The sequence below is a fragment of the Polyergus mexicanus genome, unplaced genomic scaffold (genome assembly GCF_030449975.1).
Source record: "Polyergus mexicanus isolate NDT 795.1 unplaced genomic scaffold, iyPolMexi1.0 SCAF_12, whole genome shotgun sequence".
NCBI lineage: Eukaryota > Metazoa > Arthropoda > Insecta > Hymenoptera > Formicidae > Polyergus > Polyergus mexicanus.
Window position 1 is genome coordinate 9,373,327 of NW_027223332.1, and position 21,210 is coordinate 9,394,536.

Consider the following 21,210-nt stretch of genomic DNA (forward strand, 5'->3'; position numbering starts at 1 on the left):
GTGACCATTTTAAACAACAAAGAACAAAGCAAGAGCCATCTATCATACGAGTGAAAACTTGCCATTGTAATTGTTTAGGTTTAGACTTTAGACAATATATTAGACACTTGCATAGTACTGACATGCAATTATATTTAATTGTATTTTATTTGAACAATTTAATCTGAACAATTTAATTTTTTATTTAATGATATAAAAATTTTCTCTTAAAACGTGTGTTCCAAATTCTAAAAATGTTGCGGCCGTTTTTCTCCAAACCAGGTAAGGTTATGTTAGTCAAATGTTTATTACAATTTCATCGAATTATGTTCTATTTTTATATAATAAAATATTAAGATTTGCAAAGTATGTCAAATCGAGGTAAATAATGATTACATTTATATTGTCATTTCGGACATGATTTTTAAGATTTGTAATTGAGTCTAATCTGTGTAGTTTAATAAAAATACATTAGAAAATGATTCATGTTATTCGCAATTTATAAGTTGTAAAAAAAGGCATCAATTACTCATTCTCCAACTTTATTAATTAGGAGAAAGTATGTGGCAAGAGGATAAGCCTGATATTGATGCCCATTCGTCAACACAATTTGTTTACAATGCGCATCATTCACTCGCACTTGACATGCAGCGTCAACGATTGCCCATATTTAAAAATAAGGATCATATTATTTATTTATTGGAGAAATATCAGACTTTGGTTCTAGTGGGTGAAACTGGCTGTGGTAAAAGCACACAAGTGCCTCAGGTGAGATTCGAATGTATAATTTATATCTTTAAGATAACTCAGAGTCTACAATGCCATATTTATTGTATTCACATAAATGTCTCAATTTCTATAAATATGAAAATTAATAAGTTTGCAAAATATCTCATTAAAACAATATCAAAAAAAAAGAAAAGAAATGATTTCATCGTTCGAATTATAAAATTCTATGGCATCTCCTTCAGTTATTTATTACTTTAGACTTTAGAAGGGAGATGCACAAGTTATTGAAAGTTTTATTATTTTATTTAATTACATATTTTTTATATTCCGTCCTATATCATAGCTATATGTATCGCATGATATCATATCTGATATCATACAATACAGTCTAAATATTCTGAAAATGATTAAATTTACAGAATATTATCGCATATATTATATATTATTGGAAATTATCCAACGCAATCTATATTTATATATTAAAAATATACAAGTATAATGTTTACCATGTTGACGTCAAACACTGAATAATGGTTTTTGTTATCATCGATTATTCACTCATGCACTATGGAAATAAATATTTTTATACTCGCCTTGCGATTTACATTCACAACAGTGGTAAACATGGCAAACATCGTTAGTAATAACATTTTCCATTTGTATATATACGACCTCTTGACATCTCAGAATGAAACTCAACACCGCGCAGATATAAATAGAATTTCACGTACGGGAGAGTTCTGTGGGTCTTACGATTTAACTATAAAGAGAGCATTTAGCCATGGAGATGGCCTTCAGAGATTCGAAAGAAGTGTACGAGAAAAGACGCTTCTTCATTCATATCGTGTTTGTTTTATTTTCGGGCGGAGCTTCTTTCTCTGCGAGCACATTTTAACACAGTCCACGTCAATGTCCGGTGGGCGCGTCAAGTTCTCTCATATTGGATTAGGAATAGCTGTGGGTCGATCTCTAATATTGACCTATTACAGAATAGAGTGAAGCCTGTGATCGGTAGAAGTAACAACGGTATGACGGCAAGTTATTCTCTCTTTTTCTTTCCCCCCCCCCCCCGCCCTCTCTCTCTCTCTCTCCATTAAGCGTGGCGCGACCGCGTGGCTCGACGATTATACGACGATCGACGACCTCTGAAAGAGAAAAAAAAAGAGTCAGTGGCGAGATACACGCGCGTGTCTTACTGTTGTGTCCCTAGCTTTTGTACCGGATAGATCGAAAACATTGGACGACGCGACGCCATAATCTGATCTATGAGAAGACTTAAAGTGGTATATTGATAACGAACATATTTAAGAAACGCAACATATTATAAAAAAAAAGCATTTCAGAATATCTCGCGGCTATACAACACGACAGACACGATTTCGACGTCGAGGAGTGATTTTAATTTTTATTGCAAGACAATGTATGTGTTTGTTAATGAACATCGCATCACCAGGTCGGTTTTTTACGATGCAAGAAACGATTTAAGAAGCTATTAACACTTTATTACATCAAGATGGAAATATGACGAATCGAAAAATGTCGTGGAATGTATCTAGAGACGAGAAGAGAATTCGTCGTAAGAATAATCCTCTGGCAATCGATCCGTGCCGAAGCAATGAGATGTACATACTTTGATAAGATTTTGGTAAGACGTTATGCTCGCACACACGCACATACACACAAGCTGAATTTAGAACATACCTAACGCTAACTGATAAAAGATAATAATCGACCGTAACAATAAAATATACTAGCTCTTTTTTAATTAGATCAAGAAATAGTGATATGAAATAATTAAAGTTAAATTAAAGAGCTAGTGTGCTAATCGACTTGAATAAAAACAAAAATATTAAGAGAAATAGAACAAGTGATATAACGCAGTTTTCGAAGATGTGGTTGCCGATGCTAATCAACAAGACATTCCTGGTGCTTCTGCTGCTATTCTCAGTGTATTTCGTCGGAATGGATCTGCTACTTTACTTCAGGGTGCAGGATTACGATGTGCGCCCGTGCGTAAATGACACGCGGGCTTCGCCGTATTCTTCGCCAATCTTGTGCGATGTGAATCCGATTTGCACGGTGACGGTGAAAGCCATGATGTTGGATCATCCTAATCACTACATACTGAGTCCCCTGGCTAGTCTGGTGGATCATTTGCTGGGCATCAGTCGTCTCTGGACGTGGCTGACGCCGAACATGATCAGCGTATCTCACGTAGTAGTGGCTGTAATCGGCGCCAGATACATCACACGGAATTCTCTCTCTCACAGACGAGTTGGTGCCGTCCTGTTTCAAGTCAGAGTTTGGCTGGATAACCTGGACGGTCACGTGGCCAGGACAAGGCTCAATATTGACGGCGAGAGATCGGATTTTGGCTCCATCGGTTACTTTGTGGACGGCGTTTGCGATGGCCTCGGCTGCATCGCTCTCATGGTCGCGGTATTTCTATTTCTGAAACGTAATTCCAATCGCCGCGCTGGCTACGAACGACTGCCCATACGAATGTCATCGACGTCCAACAGTACCGTCTCCTCCGTCCCGTTCTGGAAGTCACCCTTGTACAACATGTTGATGGTGGGCCTGCACTTTTCTCTAACGAGTGTCGCTTGGAACCGATATATATCCATATATCAAGATCTTCTGGAAACCGACAGCAGCATCCTTCCGATCAGTCGAAAAGATCTCTATGATAGGCAAACCGTCGTGTTCAGGAGCTCCTCGTTCTGGGCTATCGCACTTGCCTGGAAAACCTTCAATTTCCACGCGATGATGGATTACATGCTTCTATCAATATTCCTGGATCGCGTCTGGGAATACGTTAGACTCGTGTGGTGGCAGTTACCCTCCGTCCTGTTATTACTTGTCCTTATCAGCGAGTTTCATTATATTAACGCGTATGCTTATGTGGAAGTATCATCGTTGAACGAGAGTTTGCGGTTCTTCTCCTTGTACGCGCTTCCTAGTCCGTGACAATTTGCTTCTTGTTGTTGTGAATATTTTATACATCTGTAGTGATATTTATTCACTTAATGAATTCATATATAACCGCGCGTCTCAAATATTTATTATTTCTTAAATTATAATTATGTGATTATATGTGATTTCTTATATGATTTTTTCATACTTTTTTTTTGTTTTTAATATAGCTTTAAAACTGGTTTGAAGAAAAAACTTTTTAATTAAAAAATATATGACTGTATTGTGACGATTTTCAAATTAAATAATTATTGTCAATTGTATTCTTCCGCGGTAATGTTGTAAATATCCACGTCTTCGAAAACAACAATTTATAATTAAAAATCTGACATATTAAGCGATTTTAACAGTTAAAAACATCGCAATGATCGATAATAATAGTATCAAAGAAATAGTATAAAAAATATTCCATAGAACAAAACAGAAATTAAAGGTTGGAAAAATTCGAAAAATATAGCTTATCGTCTTATTTTTGAAAGAAAAACTTTGATATATTTATAAATAAGTAAAAATTTTGGTTTTATATGTTGTGCGTATTATTAATGTTATAAATAACATTAATAATACGCACAACATATGAAACCATAATTTTGGCGGGTTGGCCGTTTTATTAATAAAATACATATATAATATGAAGAGAGAGAGAGAGAGAGCAAATATAATATATATCATATATAATTTATATAAATATTTAAAAATGTATATATTAGTATCATAAAAATACATATGAAGTGCAAGTTTTTCATATATATAACACATATATGATATATATATATTATATTGTTATAAGTATGTATTCTTAAATTCTGCGCGCTATCTCCATAAATGATATTGAATGAAATTCTTATAAGTATGATTTTACTTCAATGCGCGTAATATAAACACTTTTTTAAACGAAAGTCAAAATTCTCGCAAAAAAACATTGGAAATGTTTTCTTTTTTTTTATCGTTACAAGACAATCGCTAGCTTGTATCTACATATATTTAAATAGGTCAGTTATTGATTGCCAGTTACGCATTTTTATCTAATCCAAGAGTGCCAAGAGTGTTACCTAACTGCAACACGAATAAAATGGACATTCGCAAAAACTTATTACATGTACAAAAGGAAAAAAACTAAATTTCGCAATACTCCGACAATCAATGTCGGTAGTTTGCGTTCGAGATATATAAGATTTCTCGCGTCGAATTTTATTAACGGCCCGATTCTTGCCTTGTATATTTTTATATAACAAAAATGTACAATAAGATGTTTTTATATAAACAATTTTTGAAATATGTGTTCATTCTATGTACCTTCTCCGCCTAAAAAAATCCTATATTATAGCAATAGATTTTCCAGAATTACACAAATATAATTTTTTAATGGTATATATATTCACCTCTGTATAGTAATAGCAATTAATTTTTTTATATACATACACATAATATACATACGTATATAGCATCCATATTTTCATCAAATAATTAATATTTTTTGATATATAATGAAATGTTTTTAAACGAAATAATATCGCAATATGTATAAACTATATTTATTATTCCTCCAGTATCTTCTTGAAGCAGGATGGTGCGCAGATGGCAAAAAGATCGGCATCACGGAACCTAGAAGAGTCGCAGCCACCTCTCTAGCGAATCGCGTGGCCGACGAACGCAATTGTATTCTAGGGACCACTGTCGGTTATTGCATACGCTTCGATGATTATACCGATGAAACGACCAAGATTAAGGTGCGATATCGTGAGACAAATACAACGCAAATACGATTTTTACTCGGAAGGATAGTTTTAATTTATTGCGAAAAAACATAGTTCTTTCTCTTATACTTGAATTTTACGTATAATTTATATGATGATAAATCAGAATATCAGTGTTTATTTTACAGTTAACATTTATGCATATTATTTTATTATGAAGATACTGTAAGACGTAAATTACTCTTTATAGTACATGACAGAGGGTATTCTTCTAAGAGAATTAATGAGTGACCCGTTATTGACAAGCTACTCAGTCATTATCTTAGATGAAGTGCATGAGAGAACGCTCTTAACTGATATTATAATGGGATTACTGAAAAAAATAATCAGGGTAAATCTACTGAAATATTTATTGAGATATCTAAGTTCCCTCGTACGAAACTCTATAAATTTGAATTAATCGTTGTAGAAACGGAAGAGTCTGAGAATTATCGTCTCATCAGCGACAGTTGATGCGGAGGAACTTCGAGACTTCTTTAATATAAATACGACCAAAGACTCGAGCAAAGATAGCGCTATTATAATGAGCGTCGAGGGGCGATTATATCCGATAGATGTTTTCTTTTTAAAAGGTATACATAGAACGTAATTCGCGACTCATTTATCGTCATGACTCTTTTATTATTTAATTAAGGCTATATCGTGTTATAGAGCCAGTGGCAAATTACGTTAACGGCGTAGTAGACACTGTTCTAAAAATACACGAAATGGAGGAATCGGGCGATATTCTGACGTTTCTCACGGGACTCGATGAAGTCGATCAAGCCGTCTCTCTCTTGTCGGAACATGCGAAGCTCATAAAAGACGGTAAACGTAAGTGAATGATTGAGCAACTAGCGAACTGTAATCTTTTTTAGCAATACTTTAAATTAATTCTTTATGCTATTTTGATATTTCCTATTATTTATTATAAAAGGTGACAATGTAATGAGAGATCCGAAAACTTATATAGTTACTAGACATCTTGTTAGAGAAAAAAGAAAATTTTAATATATTAATGATTTTTTATAAAATTAACAGTCTATTTTCTCTTTTCTCTGAAACGAATAATATATATTATTTTTCAGAGAAACTGCTTCCATTGCCGATGTACGGATCGCTTCCAAATACCGAACAGCTGAAGGTGTTCTGGAGAGTCGCCAAAGACACTCGCAAAGTTATCGTAGCGACTAACATTGCGGAAACGTCTATCACCATTCCAAATATCGTTTATGGTAGCTATGCATTCTTTTTCCTATAGATAGTAATTCGGCACTTTTGACTCGATGACATAACTGTGAATTTGTAATGCGCAGTAATCGATTGCGGTTTCGTCAAGATACCCTGGTTTGAAGCGGAAACACAGACGAATAGTCTTGTTATCGTACCCGTATCGAAAGCTTCCGCCGACCAACGCGCCGGTCGCGCAGGTCGCATTCGCACAGGAAAAGCGTTTAGGTAAAGTAAAGAAACAAGCAAATACTTGCATGCATTTCATATATTTTCATAAGTAATTAAAATATATAATATTATTTTATCATGATTAAACTTGTGATTATAGAAACTATAATAAAATATTTTACAATCTTACAATAGATTATATACGGAAGAAGCTTATGCTGGATTGTTCGAGGCTACTCCACCGGAAATGCAACGATCGGATTTAGCGCCGGCAATTCTGCAATTGAAAGCACTGGGCATCGACAACGTGTTGCGATTCAATTTTCCATCTGCGCCACCCAGCAAGAATTTAGTCACGGGATTAGAGTTGCTTTACGCATTAGGTGCAATCGACAATAACGGCGATTTAACGACACCGTTAGGTTTGACGATGGCGGAGATGCCTTTGGAGCCAGTGTTGGCAAAATCCTTAATCGTCTCTGGTAAAAGCAGTTATATTAACAATTATATAAAGTTTCTAGAGTGATGCATAAAAATATAATGTAGGTAAAATGAAAAAAATTTATTTTAAATATCAAATCGAGTAAAATCAGAATTCTTTTCTCAATCTCTAAAATATATAGCTATTGGATGAAATTATATATAAGGCAATAAATTTATTATAATAATAAATTTTTTGTTTATGGGGGTGATAGGTGAAATGGGATGTTCTGTTGAGATCACAACGATATTAGCCATGCTGCAAGTACAAAATATTTTTATACAACCCAGTGGAGGACAAGCGGCTCTGAAAGCGAGAATAGCGCATCGCAAGTTTGAGGTGGAAGAGGGAGATCTTCTTACTTTTCTAAATGTCTATACGGCTTTCGAACAGAATAAAACGCCTGCCTGGTGCCAGAAATATTTTCTCAATCACAAAGCTTTGCGAAGAGCCACAGAAATTCGCATGCAGATGCACAAGATGTTGAAACGTTTGGACATTTCGCTGACTTCTTGCAATGGTAGAATTTAAATTTAATTAGAAATATGTAATCTCTATTAAATTCTGATCGAAAATATAACTATTGTCGATCTTTTAGGAAATGTTCAACAAATTCTCAAGTGTCTGACAACTGGTCTTTTTCCTAAAGCGGCATATTTACATTATACAGGTGTGTACAGAACAGTTCGAGGTAACAAGGATTTATATATTCATCCAAATAGCTGCTTGTATACTCTGCAACAACCGCAATGGTAAATATAAGAAGAATTCTTTGCTCGTATTTATTAGAATTTTTTGTATTCTATGATCTTATTCTAGGTTACTATTTTGCGAAATTTTGCAAACAAATAAAACTTACATGAAGGATTTGACTGTTATTCAACCAGAAATGTTATTGGAAGCAGCTCCACATTTTTATGAAAGTACTTCTATTGAATCTGTTTAGAATATCACGAGCTAGTAAGCAAAAATGTACATAAGCAAAAATATTATGTAATATAATATATAAAAAATTGTCTATTTATAATGGATGTAAAAACACAAAATGTGATATATTTCAAGTTCACAGTTGCATTTTGGTGTAAAGTTTATGAAATTGCATTCATGACCTTTTATATTTCATAATAATTATTTAATGTAAAAAAATAAAACGAGTCTTTTGTATCTCAGTTAATAATAAATAATTTTAGACTTGTGTGTGTGAGTGTGTGTTAGATTTTGTATCTTGCAAGTCTGCCCAACTCATCGGTCGATGTGAGTCTGTCGATCACATTTTAGTCAACTTCGCAACTTTAGAACAGGTTGGACAAGTATTGCTGTATTCAATAAAAATATATAGATTTTATGACTATCAAGAGTGAAACTGAAAATAATTGAAGAATTTCTGTATCTATAACATCGTAATACCCGATCACGATTGTCCAATTTATTTGTATGAGGTTGCCAGTAGATGCGTTGCAATTTACGCGTAGCTGTTAGGCTTTTAGGGTGCGTTCCAGGAGCACGTTTTTAGCGCTATGAGTATGCCTTGTCCTTGTTTAACTATCTATAAATAACAAAGATAGAATACGCTTTCAGCGCGTAAGCGTGCTTTCGGAACGCAGCCTTACTTGTAGTCAATGGTTGTTTCATCCTACTTTTCCTAAATAGAGGTTAAGTCTTACTGGAAGTTGCAAGCATTTACAAGTGTTTACAGTTGGATAGCATTTGGAATTATTTTATCATATTTTATATAATATATTCGTTGAGCAATTATGGCGTATGTATTTTCTACAATTTTTATAATATCAAATGTAGAAAGATCGAATGTATCCAGAATACATTAATCTTGATGAAACCATATGTTCAATTTGATATTTCCTATTAAACACAGAATGTGCCATGCAATGTGCTGATACAAAATATTATGTGTTCCAGGTCGAACAAAGTTACTTTCAGAATAACTCTCACGTCTGATCCCAAGCTGCCATATAAAGTGTAAGTGGCTGTTTAGGATAAATTTTGCGCTTTAATTACTTACAATAGAATGCAAGCTGTCGACTATGAAGTTTTTAAGACTATCGATGTGTTTTTCACACTGCTGCAAAGTCCAATCGTTAGTGAACAAATGACCGTGGAAAACATGATACAAGCTTTTAATTGCGCTTATTTCATTGAAGTTACAATTAAAAAAATACAAGCTGAAAAGAAAATATTGACATTTGAAGAATATTTGCGTTGCAAATCAGAACGAAAATTATTTCCACAAAATCGGAACATCACATGCTCTGATTTGGAGAAAGCTTGTGATAAATTATTAGAACGTTATTTAAAGGATAGTTACATTCCCACTGAAATAGTAGATGAATATCTAAAATTATACAGTCAACATTTTGGTTGTGACAGATTAAATGCTTTCCTGAATCAAGTAATAAGTAAATCCCTTGCCACAAATATGGTTATAGAGTCTTTAGAAAAATTAGGAGTATCATTGCCTAATATGGAAGATGAGGCATTAATTATGACATGGCGAATGGCAATAACTAATAAAGATCAAAGTGAAGTAGCAAAATGTATAAATAAAATGCTAAATGATGGTCATGTTTCAAGACTGGTGCGTTTAACAATAGAATCGCATGATGATGTAATTAGGAAATTAATTATACAAATTTTTAGTTCAAAGCTAATTCACTATGATCCTGAAATATGTGTAGGTTTTGCAAATACTGAGAAGAAATTACTTTTAAAATTACTTCAAGACAATTGCTTTTGCATAGATTTTATTGATGCGATATTCTATTTTGGTCGAAATATGTATTTAGTAGATGGAAAATGGTGCTCAGATTTTAAATTTGAATATAAACATCTCTGTAAAATAATGAAAATTTTATTAAATGGTCCTCGTGTAATTTGTGAACTTGTGTACAATAGAATGTCTGCTGTTAAAACTCAACCAGATAATGAGATATGGAATAATATTGAAATGGATATCTTGAATTGACTTTACAGATTTAATATACGATTTATAACAAATTATTATTTTTGTATAACAAAATTTGTAAGAAAAAGAACTAAATAAATTGCTTCTATTGCAAATAAATCTGTCTTGTTAACAAAATAAAATATTACCATTTTTATATTAAGAAATATTGAAAATATTACATAAGAGAAATATATTTATTTCTTCAATATCTCTGCAATTCTTTTTAATATCTCTAAAATAAAAAATGCATATATTATTTCATTAATTGCAGACTTAGTGTACCAGAAGTTACTCCATTTAGTGCTGTAGTACAATTTGCTGCTGAGGAATTTAGAGTGCCAGCAGCTACATCAGCCATAATTACAGATGATGGCATAGGAATCAATCCTCAACAAACTGCAGGTAATCCTATTTTTCTAATATATTGCGATATCTCTATTTTACATATACAATGATCAATTGTATATGTTTTCAGGCAATGTATTTCTCAAACATGGCATGGAACTCAGATTGATTCCCAGAGATCGTGTTGGATATAGTAAATAATTCATACAACATTGTATATTTATTTTGACTACATCTTTTTGCGCATATAGCGTAAATAATAAAAGAGAGAAAAACATAAGTTATTGCTAAATATTATAAAATTGTATATATCACGCAATTATATGAAAAGTTACATTTATTCACAATAGAAACATTCCATAAAAGTTTTCTAAACTAATTGATGTAAAAATGATTCTGCTCCCTAAAAGTCTATGACTCTAATATAAAAATTTTTATTATAATTACACAAACAATTAATAAAAATTTTTTTATTTTATGCCTCTCTGAAATATAGCATGATTAGATGGAGAACATTGGAAATGGATATTAGAATTGAATGTGATTAGAGATGTTTGATAAAAAGATTTTATAGCTGAAATACATGAATGGTATAAGATTGATATAAAGGTATATTATTATATGATATAAAATTATTTAGCGATCATTTACTGAGCAGAAGATCGAGTTGCGAAAAACTTTCAAAGTGTCTCGTACATTTCTATCAGATCTTCATCTCGTAAATCTTATGCTGTAAAAGATTGTGCTCAATTATTCGTACTCTGATCACATAAACAGATTTAAAAAACTGCAAAATGGTTAAAAATCTGAATTGTATAATTGTGCGAAATATTTAATACACGCGCACGAATAGTCGAATAAAAAAAGTACATAAAAATATTAATACTGTCGTATCTATTTTCCTCATTCATTCATATAAAGATCAGAAGTATGAACGATATAAATAGCAGCAATAAATTTTAATGAAAATTTATCTTATTCTTCATCTTTGACACAGGTTTAGAAAATTTGTTAATACTTTCGAATGCTTTTTGAAACATCTTACATCTTACAGATCTAAAATATGCAAGATACAAAAAATATCATTGGTAATGGATTTTTGGCACTATATTAATCTTCAAGTATATTTATATGCCAATGTGTATAGTATATGGTGATAAAGTTTCGTCACAATGAATTTTTTTACAAAAAAGAATGATGTTGGGATTTATAAATTGCTAATTATTGTTTGTTACTTGTTTTTTAATTAATACGTAACATTATCACTTTTTGTAATTTATAATACATAAAAAAGACAAAACATTCTGATCTAAATATTTGTGTAAAAAGACAAAAACAATCGGTTATTAATTATAATATTCTATCTGATAAGAAAAATATAAAGGAGACCAATCATTTTCTCCAAGTTAATATCGTTTGAATCTTGCAGAGTGTTCAATGTAATACATCAATCGAGACGTAATACAGTTCACAATACGATTAGGTTATTGGCTTACGATTTAATACCTATTACGCGTCGCATTTATCAGTTATCTTGTGTAATGTTCTTTTTTTATATGTGCGTATAAGGATATGAAATATCGTAAAAAAACCTCTGTTTCACAATTCTGCGACGACAATGTCTTGCTTGTTCTATTATCACATATATATATACGATGATAGATTATAATATGACATATACATTGAGACCATTATTGACACTTGGCATTACCGAAATGAAGATAAATGTGGCACTAGTGCAGCATTATAAGTTAAATAAGGAATGTTGACTTCATCGAGAGGAATAATTACATTTAAAGACCTAATATTAATAAAATACTAGTTTTTTTTTTCTTTCTATTAGTGGCAAATTAGATGTTTATCACTTCGCAAATGGCACATATTTGAATTTTCTCCCTGATTTACACAGAAAATCCTTCATTCTAACACACATTTGATTTCCAGCAAATAATTAAATACTCGTCAATAATTGTCTCCGATGAAATTGATATTCGTTCACACTTGGTATTGAAAGCGTAATGAATATACTAGCATATTTGCTCTAAGAAGAATTACTCATCCACTAAACTTCCAAACTGATATTCATTAAATAGGATAGAAGCTATTGTCAAATCGTATTATATAAGTTTTCTTCAATTCTCTTGACATATAAGCATATTCTATTCCTATATATATATATATATATATATAATCTCTATAGTGATAATAATACTATAGAATTATTTGTAGCTAGAAATGTATGAGAAATCATTAGTTGAAGAAAAATGATTTGAGACTAGAGCTATAATCACGTATTTGGTTTTATAAGAACAGTATTTTCATATCAATGCTGAACTGTATATCAAATACTGCATTGATTACATTGTTAATGATTATAAATCACTCGTGTCATTTGCTTCATTTCACTTTTTAATTTTTTTATTTTAAATTAATATTTATAACAAGGCCTGGATTCTTATTTTTCTATGCGTTGAAAAATGCGTTTACAAAAATCTTAAGCTAGGTTTATGAAAAAATGAGTATTACTTGTTATAAATTGATATAAAACACTGTACTTATCGCTTACCTCCTCAAAAAGAAAATTTTTGGAAGTATATCTCTCAGATACAATTCTCGCATCTCTTTCTCTCTACACAGTAATACTGCGATGTTTTTGTGCCATTTTCGATATATAATTTTAACTTATAAATAATATACGGCACTCCAACAACCACGTTCAGATTTTTGCTTTACCAGTTTGCATCTATCCATAGGTCCTCAATTTTCACTCGTCCTAAAATAAAAAATCTTAATATTAGTCATTTAGTTAATATTAGTTACTTAATATTAGTCATTAGTCAATTTTCACAAATAATCTTTATACAAATTTTCTTTCAATTTCAAAACTTGCTATTTTCTGCTGTTATTTTTATTCAAATGCAAATATGTAACTTTACATTTAAAAACAAGTTATTTTTTCGCGTAAAAATAAAAAGAATATTAAATAAAAATAGTAATTGTACATACAATGTGTCAGTAGACATAGCATAGCAATTATTAAAACATAATGGAGAAATTAAGCTATTAATAATAAATAAATAGCTATTTGAACAAAAATGTAAACAAAAATGTAAAACATAACAAATGAGATACCTACCCATTCATGTTCCTCGACGCCTTCCATATGATCTTGTTCCAGTGAACATTGAATAACATCTCCCACAAAATGGCTCATAGTTTTCTGAATCTGGCACATACATATCACATGATATCATATAGAATGAAAATAAAAATGTCTTGTACAATAAGAATGTTAATGTTATAAAAAAAGTTTTTCAAAATAGATTATTGTATTATCCAACTAATATATCACGTTTTATCATTCAATAATAAGATCAAGGAATGATTAATATATAACAAATTTGTCACACATTTTACAATATTATATATCATTAGAAAGTTATATACATCAATTTCAAATGTGCATTGTAATTTTATTTCTCAATTAAATCTGATTTACCTAACAATATAAATTGTTTTGCCACAAATAATTTCCGCAGCAATATTTATTTATGAAGTACATGCAAAGTGAATCAATTTTATTGTTCTTTTACCTCTTCTTGTTTTGCTTTAATATTTGGATTCCATCCCAGTCTATTGAAGGGTTGTGCAGAAATACCGAAAGGGGTCGATGATGGTTTATTTGCGACTTGAGGAGGAGTAACTGCACTTTGCGATTGATTCTCAGTTACTACGAAGAAAAACTCGGGGGATCAGATAATCGAGAGCAGATCATCTCCTATTTTCACAATATAATATATCTTTTACTTACAATTATCCATACCAGGTGGTTTGAGACTTATTCTAGATGGCTGTTTATTGCCACCGTTAAACCATTCTGCCGCAGATAAAGTCGGCTTCCAGATAACTTTAGTTGGAGGAAAGAGATCATCTTGGAATAATTCGCTCTGATTTAAATAAGCAAATATTTCAGCATACTTTTATATCATAAAACAAATTTTTGATTATACCAAAAATCTTATTATTTTTTTGGTTTAATCATGTACGTACCTTTATGCGCGGCACGGTAAAACTTAAAGGCTCTATTGTATTATTTGTTAGCCTCAAAGCGGAGGCGAACTCTACAATGGCTACGTCACATTTATTTTTTGGAAGGAATGACAAACCCTGGTGTAAACTACAGCATCTGTGATGGCTTAACGGACAGCAATATGGAGGTTCCTCAGTTATTTCGAATGCATATATTGTAGAATCACCCTAAAAATAATATAACAATATTATATAATAAATTTTTCTCATATGATTAGAACATGCTTAATGGCAGAAAAAAATCTTTTACGCGTCCGGTTAGGAAAAGCGTGGAGCTATCCTCGTCGTAATATGGCATTAGTATGGCAGGCGAAACATCCAATCCAACAGTGTTCAAAGGAGTATTTAGATTATCCACTTTAAATACGTAAATTTGTCTTTCAGAAACTCTGAAATATATAAAATACAATTATTTCTTTTTCTATATTTTTTAAATCTTTTTTATTATATATAAATATTTATTTGTATTATGCTTACTTATCAAAACCCATTACAACAAGGTATCTGCCTTCGAGCGCCCATATAATTCTCGCACCTCTCGTACCAACTGGACCTTTCCCTTCTTTCACGACAACATCGCTAGATCGAGGTTTGTAGATTCGTAATTTGCCGTCTTTGCATGCACTAGCAAGGTATTGACCGCATGGTGACCATGCCAAAGTAAATATTTGATCCGTATGACCGATCAATGTAATTTTTGCAATCGCTGTTTCGGTAGACGTTAAGAGCGACAGATCCCAAACTTTGACAGTCATATCGTACGAAGCAGACGCGAGAACGTTTGATGCCAATGGATGAAATTTGATCAAATAAATCTTGTCAGTGTGAGCTTCTATAACATGCTTTGGTTCGTTTGTCGGTTCCACTAAACCAGACTCCGGTATTTCCCATAATCGAATTATTCCGTCGTCACAAGCTAACGTAAGCAAATAAAATTTATGTATCTTAATCTCTTTTAAATTTAATATGCAAAATAAGACTTTTTTCATTATAATTTTCAAAACTTTACCAACTGCCAATCGCTGATTATCAAACGGATCCCATTGAAAGTCCATTACGGTCGCGCCGTGGACCAATGCTGGCATAACTCCATCCGGTAATCTCCCAGTTTTCTTCAATTCCAGTACTGCTATCTTTCCACCCGGGCCACTCAAAGGTACAGCTACTCGATCGGGATTAGCTATAAATTTATATAGCAGAGATATCACGTCTCGTTTATTTATGTTTAGAAATCTTTTTTAAAATATATAGAGAGAATCTTATAGTCTTGGAGAAAGAAAAAACTATTTTACCATGGAAGCCATCACACTCGCCGGATATTTGACGACTAATATTGCGTATATTTTCGATATGTGTAGATTTGTGGGCCGGCGTACCTTTTAAGTGCCGAAACTTGGATACTCTTCCTGTATAATGATCAAAAAATAAGGAATGTATCAAGGAAATAAATTTCACAAAGTATGTTACGATTCTCACCAAAAACTGTCGATGTTCTCTTGGAAGCTAGTGTCGCAACGGGCTCCACCTTTTCCAATTTAGGATCCATACTCTGCTGCCGCAATATGGCAATGCTCTTTTTTGTTTCATCTTCTTTAATCACTTCACTCTTCGCCTTAAAGGAATCCCTTCGTCTCAACATAGTCGGCGAACCCATCGCCTTCTCTGCCAAATTCCCATCGGTGACCGATACGGATCGACTTTCGTAAAGACGCCGTCTCTCGGCAATTGAACTCCTATTTGTACCACGTTCAAAATTTCCAACATCCTCATTTTCAGGTGACTCGTCCTTCATTTTCGTTTCGAATACTTTGCGCCTTTCCGCGGTGCATGGTGTCTTCGGCTTGTAACCAGAGTCACTCGAATTGGTGTCTTCTTCGATGGAGCTAGAGTCGCTCTTTCCATTTTCCGCATCCTTCGCACGCTCGTTAGGTATAAAAGTCGGCGACTTATCTGCTTCTGTGTTATGCTCTACAACGTTGTTAACTTCGTTCTGATAACCGTTGGTATTATTATCATTATTTGGTGCGACAGGTACAGAGAAGACTTTGTCGAACGAAAATTCCTGGCTGCTAGATTTTGCTTGGAACGGTTTGGGACCAAGTCGAGGCTAAAAATAAAAAGAAAAAAAGAAAAGATATTGATTCGTCTCTTCCGATTCATTAAAAATTGTTCTTGTAAAGAAATGATTGTTAGTAATGTTATGACAATGATGGCATAAGTGTAATACAGGAATAACTGGCCGCACGCAAAAATATCACAGAAATCAGATATCCCTCTTATTAAATATAACATGTTTTTTTCTAAGCTGTAGTTACAACCTTATATCCGCCGATCGCGTTAGGATTGACTGATGTAACTACTGATCCGGGATTCGGCGAAGTACGTGGACGTGCCACCGGTTTTGGTTCCTCCTCAGAAATACTGTTAGTTCTTGATGCTCTCGGTAAAGGTTTTGGTGGAACGGCTTGACCGCCTCCATTTTGTATCTTAATCTTCTCTTCTTCCTCGGATGGCTTTTTCGTGTCTTCGATCTTCTCGGTATCGTTCTCTATATTACTGTCATTTTCGTTCATGTTGCTCTGCACTTTCGAGAATCCTTTTGGCGTGGTAATGATCAAGGATTTCGATTGTCGATTCGTTTGTTCTATTTTAATTTCGCGTTGATTGTCTTTGAGTGCTGCTAAGTTCCCTTTGTGTACCTGGAGGTACGGTAAATTCCTTAATGATCGCAATTCGCATGCAAATCGAACTACACTGTCCAATTTTGCACTTTTGAGATATGTTTCTGCATTCCACGTAATAATTTTGCAACAAGAACAATTTAGCAACACATTCGCACATTTTTACACACACTTATACACATTTGTTTGTACAGTAGACAAAAATATACAGAAGACATGTATAAGCTTCTAAATAACTAAAACTTAAAATCTCTTAATCAAAATTTGTTCAAAGCTAAGAAAAAAAAAGTCTACTTTTTGACTATGCATAGAAATAATACAAATGTTTTTACACATTTCATACTATTACTTACGCTGTAGAATAAGCTACAACATCAATTGCCACTTATATTACACGTGCCAGGAATAATATTTTGAATGGTGCTAATGTATAAATTATAAAACATATATTGGATATCTGAAACGTGAAAAAAAGATATATATGGAATACATAGAAAAAGCAATTAAATAGCACAAAATAAAGTAACAGCATAATCAGTAACTGAATGATTTAATAAATATAAATTCCTGCAAAGAAAGGAGATTAGATATGGAGACCACAGTAAAAATAAATATAAAATATGCTTACATTATATTTTCTACTGATCTTATATTCATAATATATAGGTAATATTTTTTCTTAGCAGCCATACTAAAATTTATAGCACTCCATATAATCATGAAAACACATTGCAAACACTTATTACATAAAACCAGCTAATATAAGTTAGCAACCAATTAAAAAAAAAATTATGTTGTGTAATACTTTTATACAAGATAATTATGTTCTGTATAAAATAAATATATCATCAAATTGATTTCTTTTTACATATTCCAGAATTTTATTTAGAATATAGCAAAATTCATTTAAAAGTATATCAATTGAAGAAACATTGTATATGTAAAATAAAAATATACATTGACATATCACAACCCAATATTTATCCTCAACATCCAGTTATTATGAAGCAAATGAGATAATAATGCGAAAAAATAAATTCTTATAATAAAAAGCATGCACAATGATAAATGATTTAAATTTGAAATAATCATACAATCAATATTCACAAATACGATTAGATAATATATATGTTTTAATCTTTTTAATGATGAAAACTATCTCAAATGTGTACAATATTAAGATCGATATTAGAACACATCCACAACAGTTATTAAAATGTTACTCACAGTAATCGGTTCTTCGCCTTTGTTTCTTTTAGCAGGGTCCAGTGATATCTTTGGTACAGATGCATTATGACCTTTAATCCATGCTGCTGCGTTATTTTGAGCAATGCATCCAGTCGTATCTGGATAAATATCTGCATGAAAGTCTCTATATGTCTGAAATTAAATTATAAAATATTTAGATATATATTATGCATGGCATAATATATATTTCATATAGACAATATTTAGTACAACTTACTTTTCGTGGAACTTGATACATGATTGGAATCACCATATTAGAAGTGAGTTGTAATAGTCTGTTAACTTCAGCTTGCATTACATTCAATGCCCGTTTAGAAACCAGACAAACTCCTTTAGTTTGTTCGCCGCTATGACGAATTCCTTCTACTAGATAAGGATCTTTATCTGTGACTTCCATGTACATAATAGTAGTGTCTCCTTTTCCAGCCAGAAAGAGCATATTTGTGTCAGAATCGAAAAGCGGCATCAAGATACTACAAAGTATAATATTACATATAAACAATTATCGATATTAATTAATTTAAAATAAATCTGTGAATTAAAGGGACATATATTTACCCAGTGCTACAATCTAATTCCAATGTTTTCACTGGCTCATTCAGATGCCTCAAATCCCTAATGAAAACTTGACGCAATCTTGCTGCATCAAATCCTGTGGTGAGTATTCTGTCGCTATTTAGCCAAACTATTCTGGAATCTTTGATACTTTGATGACTCGAGCATGAGTTTACGATACATGCAGACGCGCGCGGATCTATGATCCTCAATTGCTTGTCTTTGCAAGATGTTGCCAAAACGATACCATCTTGCTTCCAACTTACAGACTGAATTACTTCTGTGTGGTCATTATTAACTGTAACATCATAAAATTAATTTCAATAACAATAAAATAAAATGCAAATACCAATAAAGTTTTAAAATATTTACAGAATAGCTCTTGTTGAGAAAGAACATCCCAGAGTGAGAGATTAGTAAATGAAGCGGTGGTCAGAAGATGTTCAGCAGAAGGATGCCAACATACTGCTTCCACTCTTCGTTGACGATGTGAGAATGTGCATTCTGGATTGCACAAGGATTCCTCCAAACCGCTTTCTGGGATATGCCATAACTTTACCTAATTTTACAAATAGGATTAATGTAATTTGTAGAAAAATGCGAATACTAAACAATATTTCTTAAAACTTATATTTTGCTAAGAATATAAAACATCACGATATTTACAAGACAATCCTGAGAACCAGTTGCAAGTAAGCCATCATAAAACGGAGAAAAACCCATATCTGTCACAGTATCCGCATGTGCATGAAGTAGTGGCATAGTTTTGCTCTTTCTACCACAATCCTCCAGTGGCAATACTGCTAAACTGGATCCTGTAAAAAGGAAAAAACATTATTTAAACAAGTAATCTGTAAATTAAATTTAACAAAGAATACATTTATTGTAGATAAATGCAAGTTTGTACCATTATGATCAACATTGAATGCCATAAATGCCGCAGATGCTGTTATGTTATTCCCATAGGTTTGATATGATCCCACAGAAATATCTCTAATACAAGCCTCTGGCTTGGGAACAATAGGTGTGGCATTTTTGTATTTGGATGCCTTGAAACGCCAAGCCATTTTAATGCCGCTAACTTAATTCAAATATCCACACTCTGCTTAAATCATGTAATCTGAAGAAAATATGTACCATATTATATCTTGTTAAAATTTTTTAATAGATAATAAATTTTTAAACAAATTTTATATATATATATATATATATATATATATATATATATATATAATTAGACATCATTTCTGCTCTGCTCTTAAGAGATATATGTTTATTAAATCTGAGATAAAGCACTTGTGATAAGCATATGTAGGAAATATTGGCGTTTTTTCAGGCGTATACGAATACAGCTTTGACAAAACGAAGGTGAGCGTTACCGAAAATTTTTATAGAAAAAAACTCTCGCGACTGTAGGTTTTGCGCAAAGGAATGCAATCACTCGAATACAAATGCAAATAATTCGCTGGGCGTTGCTCTCGGCGCGGATAATGGCAGGAAGAAATAGACACTGTCAAGCACAACGTTTGTCGAGATCGCGTCGAACGAGCGAACAACGCTGACGCGACACTCGTTCGGCGTTCGACACCGAGCAAACCGCCGTGCATGACTAATAATTTGGGGGTGAGAGAACCACCCTACCCTTCGTTCGATGTGGGGCTGTAGGCTGTAAACCGCCGCTTCGGCGTTGCCCGTTGCCGCTGTAACGACGCTGTCAAAGCGACGCGACTAAAGCGGGATATTCACGATCCGCAAATCGAGGCGCATTCACGCACGAGATCAATTTTTTATTCGCGTTTTTTTTACAAAATTTCACAGAAATATAGCGGCGATAGACGTGACAAAACGACGAATCACAGACATCGATGCTCTAAGCTGCTCTATCAAACTGTACGCTGTACTGTACGCCGTACGGTTGACAGCCGGAAACAGGAAAATTCCCCCTCCACCTTTCCCCCTTCAAGACATCGGTGACCTTTTATCCCTCCCACGCGATGACATTATTTCAAGTCGGACTGTTGGATATTG

At 32.9% G+C, this 21,210-nt stretch overlaps 5 protein-coding genes and 1 long non-coding RNA gene across 10 annotated transcripts; 4 read left to right on the forward strand and 2 right to left on the reverse strand.

Annotated features, from left to right (window-relative positions):
- The first annotated feature begins 46 nt into the window (after positions 1 to 46).
- LOC138938406 (probable ATP-dependent RNA helicase DHX35) lies at positions 47 to 8,638 on the forward strand. The gene is made up of 12 exons (XM_070305334.1): positions 47 to 261; positions 533 to 747; positions 5,235 to 5,414; positions 5,632 to 5,772; positions 5,851 to 6,013; positions 6,093 to 6,254; positions 6,509 to 6,655; positions 6,737 to 6,878; positions 7,017 to 7,303; positions 7,517 to 7,822; positions 7,901 to 8,054; positions 8,122 to 8,638. The coding sequence occupies exons 1-12, from the start codon at positions 234 to 236 to the stop codon at positions 8,246 to 8,248; spliced, it is 2,052 nt and encodes a 683-aa protein (XP_070161435.1). The 5' UTR covers positions 47 to 233; the 3' UTR covers positions 8,249 to 8,638.
- On the forward strand, positions 1,745 to 3,776 carry LOC138938407 (ceramide phosphoethanolamine synthase-like). Its single transcript, XM_070305335.1, has one exon. The coding sequence runs from the start codon at positions 2,599 to 2,601 to the stop codon at positions 3,676 to 3,678; it is 1,080 nt and encodes a 359-aa protein (XP_070161436.1). The 5' UTR covers positions 1,745 to 2,598; the 3' UTR covers positions 3,679 to 3,776.
- On the reverse strand, positions 6,901 to 9,016 carry LOC138938412 (uncharacterized). Of its 3 annotated transcripts, XR_011447692.1 has the most exons (5): positions 8,913 to 9,016; positions 8,710 to 8,848; positions 8,162 to 8,259; positions 7,665 to 8,037; positions 6,901 to 7,300 (listed from the first exon to the last, which is right to left on the reverse strand). It is a non-coding gene; the product is annotated as an uncharacterized lncRNA (long non-coding RNA). The 3 variants fall into 3 exon arrangements; XR_011447691.1 differs by having other exon boundaries at positions 8,162 to 8,240; positions 8,710 to 9,016; XR_011447690.1 differs by having other exon boundaries at positions 8,710 to 9,016.
- On the forward strand, positions 8,756 to 11,466 carry LOC138938411 (ubiquitin-fold modifier 1). Of its 2 annotated transcripts, XM_070305342.1 has the most exons (4): positions 8,756 to 9,061; positions 9,220 to 9,279; positions 10,536 to 10,666; positions 10,740 to 11,466. In XM_070305342.1, exons 1-4 carry the CDS (start codon positions 9,057 to 9,059, stop codon positions 10,808 to 10,810), a joined length of 267 nt encoding a protein of 88 aa, XP_070161443.1. In that variant the 5' UTR covers positions 8,756 to 9,056; the 3' UTR covers positions 10,811 to 11,466. The 2 variants fall into 2 exon arrangements, with proteins under 2 accessions (XP_070161443.1, XP_070161442.1); XM_070305341.1 differs by lacking the exon at positions 8,756 to 9,061 and having other exon boundaries at positions 9,209 to 9,279.
- On the forward strand, positions 9,292 to 10,282 carry LOC138938409 (uncharacterized). The gene has a single exon (XM_070305338.1). It carries the CDS (start codon positions 9,329 to 9,331, stop codon positions 10,280 to 10,282), a length of 954 nt encoding a protein of 317 aa, XP_070161439.1. The 5' UTR covers positions 9,292 to 9,328.
- A 1,373-nt stretch (positions 11,467 to 12,839) lies between the features above and the next one.
- On the reverse strand, positions 12,840 to 21,082 carry Pod1 (coronin pod1). Of its 2 annotated transcripts, XM_070305332.1 has the most exons (18): positions 20,824 to 21,082; positions 20,090 to 20,302; positions 19,849 to 19,997; positions 19,555 to 19,741; positions 19,186 to 19,480; positions 18,845 to 19,100; positions 18,607 to 18,759; positions 17,017 to 17,397; positions 16,175 to 16,805; positions 15,991 to 16,104; positions 15,708 to 15,878; positions 15,176 to 15,614; positions 14,949 to 15,087; positions 14,660 to 14,866; positions 14,421 to 14,556; positions 14,203 to 14,339; positions 13,746 to 13,835; positions 12,840 to 13,382 (listed from the first exon to the last, which is right to left on the reverse strand). In XM_070305332.1, exons 2-18 carry the CDS (start codon positions 20,247 to 20,249, stop codon positions 13,374 to 13,376), a joined length of 3,654 nt encoding a protein of 1,217 aa, XP_070161433.1. In that variant the 5' UTR covers positions 20,250 to 20,302; positions 20,824 to 21,082; the 3' UTR covers positions 12,840 to 13,373. The 2 variants fall into 2 exon arrangements, with proteins under 2 accessions (XP_070161433.1, XP_070161434.1); XM_070305333.1 differs by lacking the exon at positions 17,017 to 17,397 and having other exon boundaries at positions 12,852 to 13,382.
- Positions 21,083 to 21,210: the final 128 nt, after the last annotated feature.

Bases quoted from the DNA above. Each gene is read 5' to 3' on its own strand.
- Pod1 (XM_070305332.1), bottom strand. From the start codon at position 20,249: ATGGCTTGGCGTTTCAAGGCATCCAAATACAAAAATGCCACACCTATT. The intron at 15,615-15,707 runs GTAAAGTTTTGA...TGCTTACGTTAG, and splicing joins TAATCAGCGATTGGCAGTTG to CTTGTGACGACGGAATAATT. The intron at 14,867-14,948 runs GTAAAAGATTTT...TATTATTTTTAG, and splicing joins CGCTTTTCCTAACCGGACGC to GGTGATTCTACAATATATGC.
- LOC138938411 (XM_070305341.1), top strand. From the start codon at position 9,209: ATGTGTTCCAGGTCGAACAAAGTTACTTTCAGAATAACTCTCACGTCT. The intron at 9,280-10,535 runs GTAAGTGGCTGT...CATTAATTGCAG, and splicing joins CCCAAGCTGCCATATAAAGT to ACTTAGTGTACCAGAAGTTA. The intron at 10,667-10,739 runs GTAATCCTATTT...ATATGTTTTCAG, and splicing joins CAATCCTCAACAAACTGCAG to GCAATGTATTTCTCAAACAT.
- LOC138938409 (XM_070305338.1), top strand. From the start codon at position 9,329: ATGCAAGCTGTCGACTATGAAGTTTTTAAGACTATCGATGTGTTTTTC.
- LOC138938407 (XM_070305335.1), top strand. From the start codon at position 2,599: ATGTGGTTGCCGATGCTAATCAACAAGACATTCCTGGTGCTTCTGCTG.
- LOC138938406 (XM_070305334.1), top strand. From the start codon at position 234: ATGTTGCGGCCGTTTTTCTCCAAACCAG. The intron at 5,773-5,850 runs GTAAATCTACTG...TAATCGTTGTAG, and splicing joins TACTGAAAAAAATAATCAGG to AAACGGAAGAGTCTGAGAAT. The intron at 7,823-7,900 runs GTAGAATTTAAA...TCGATCTTTTAG, and splicing joins TTCGCTGACTTCTTGCAATG to GAAATGTTCAACAAATTCTC.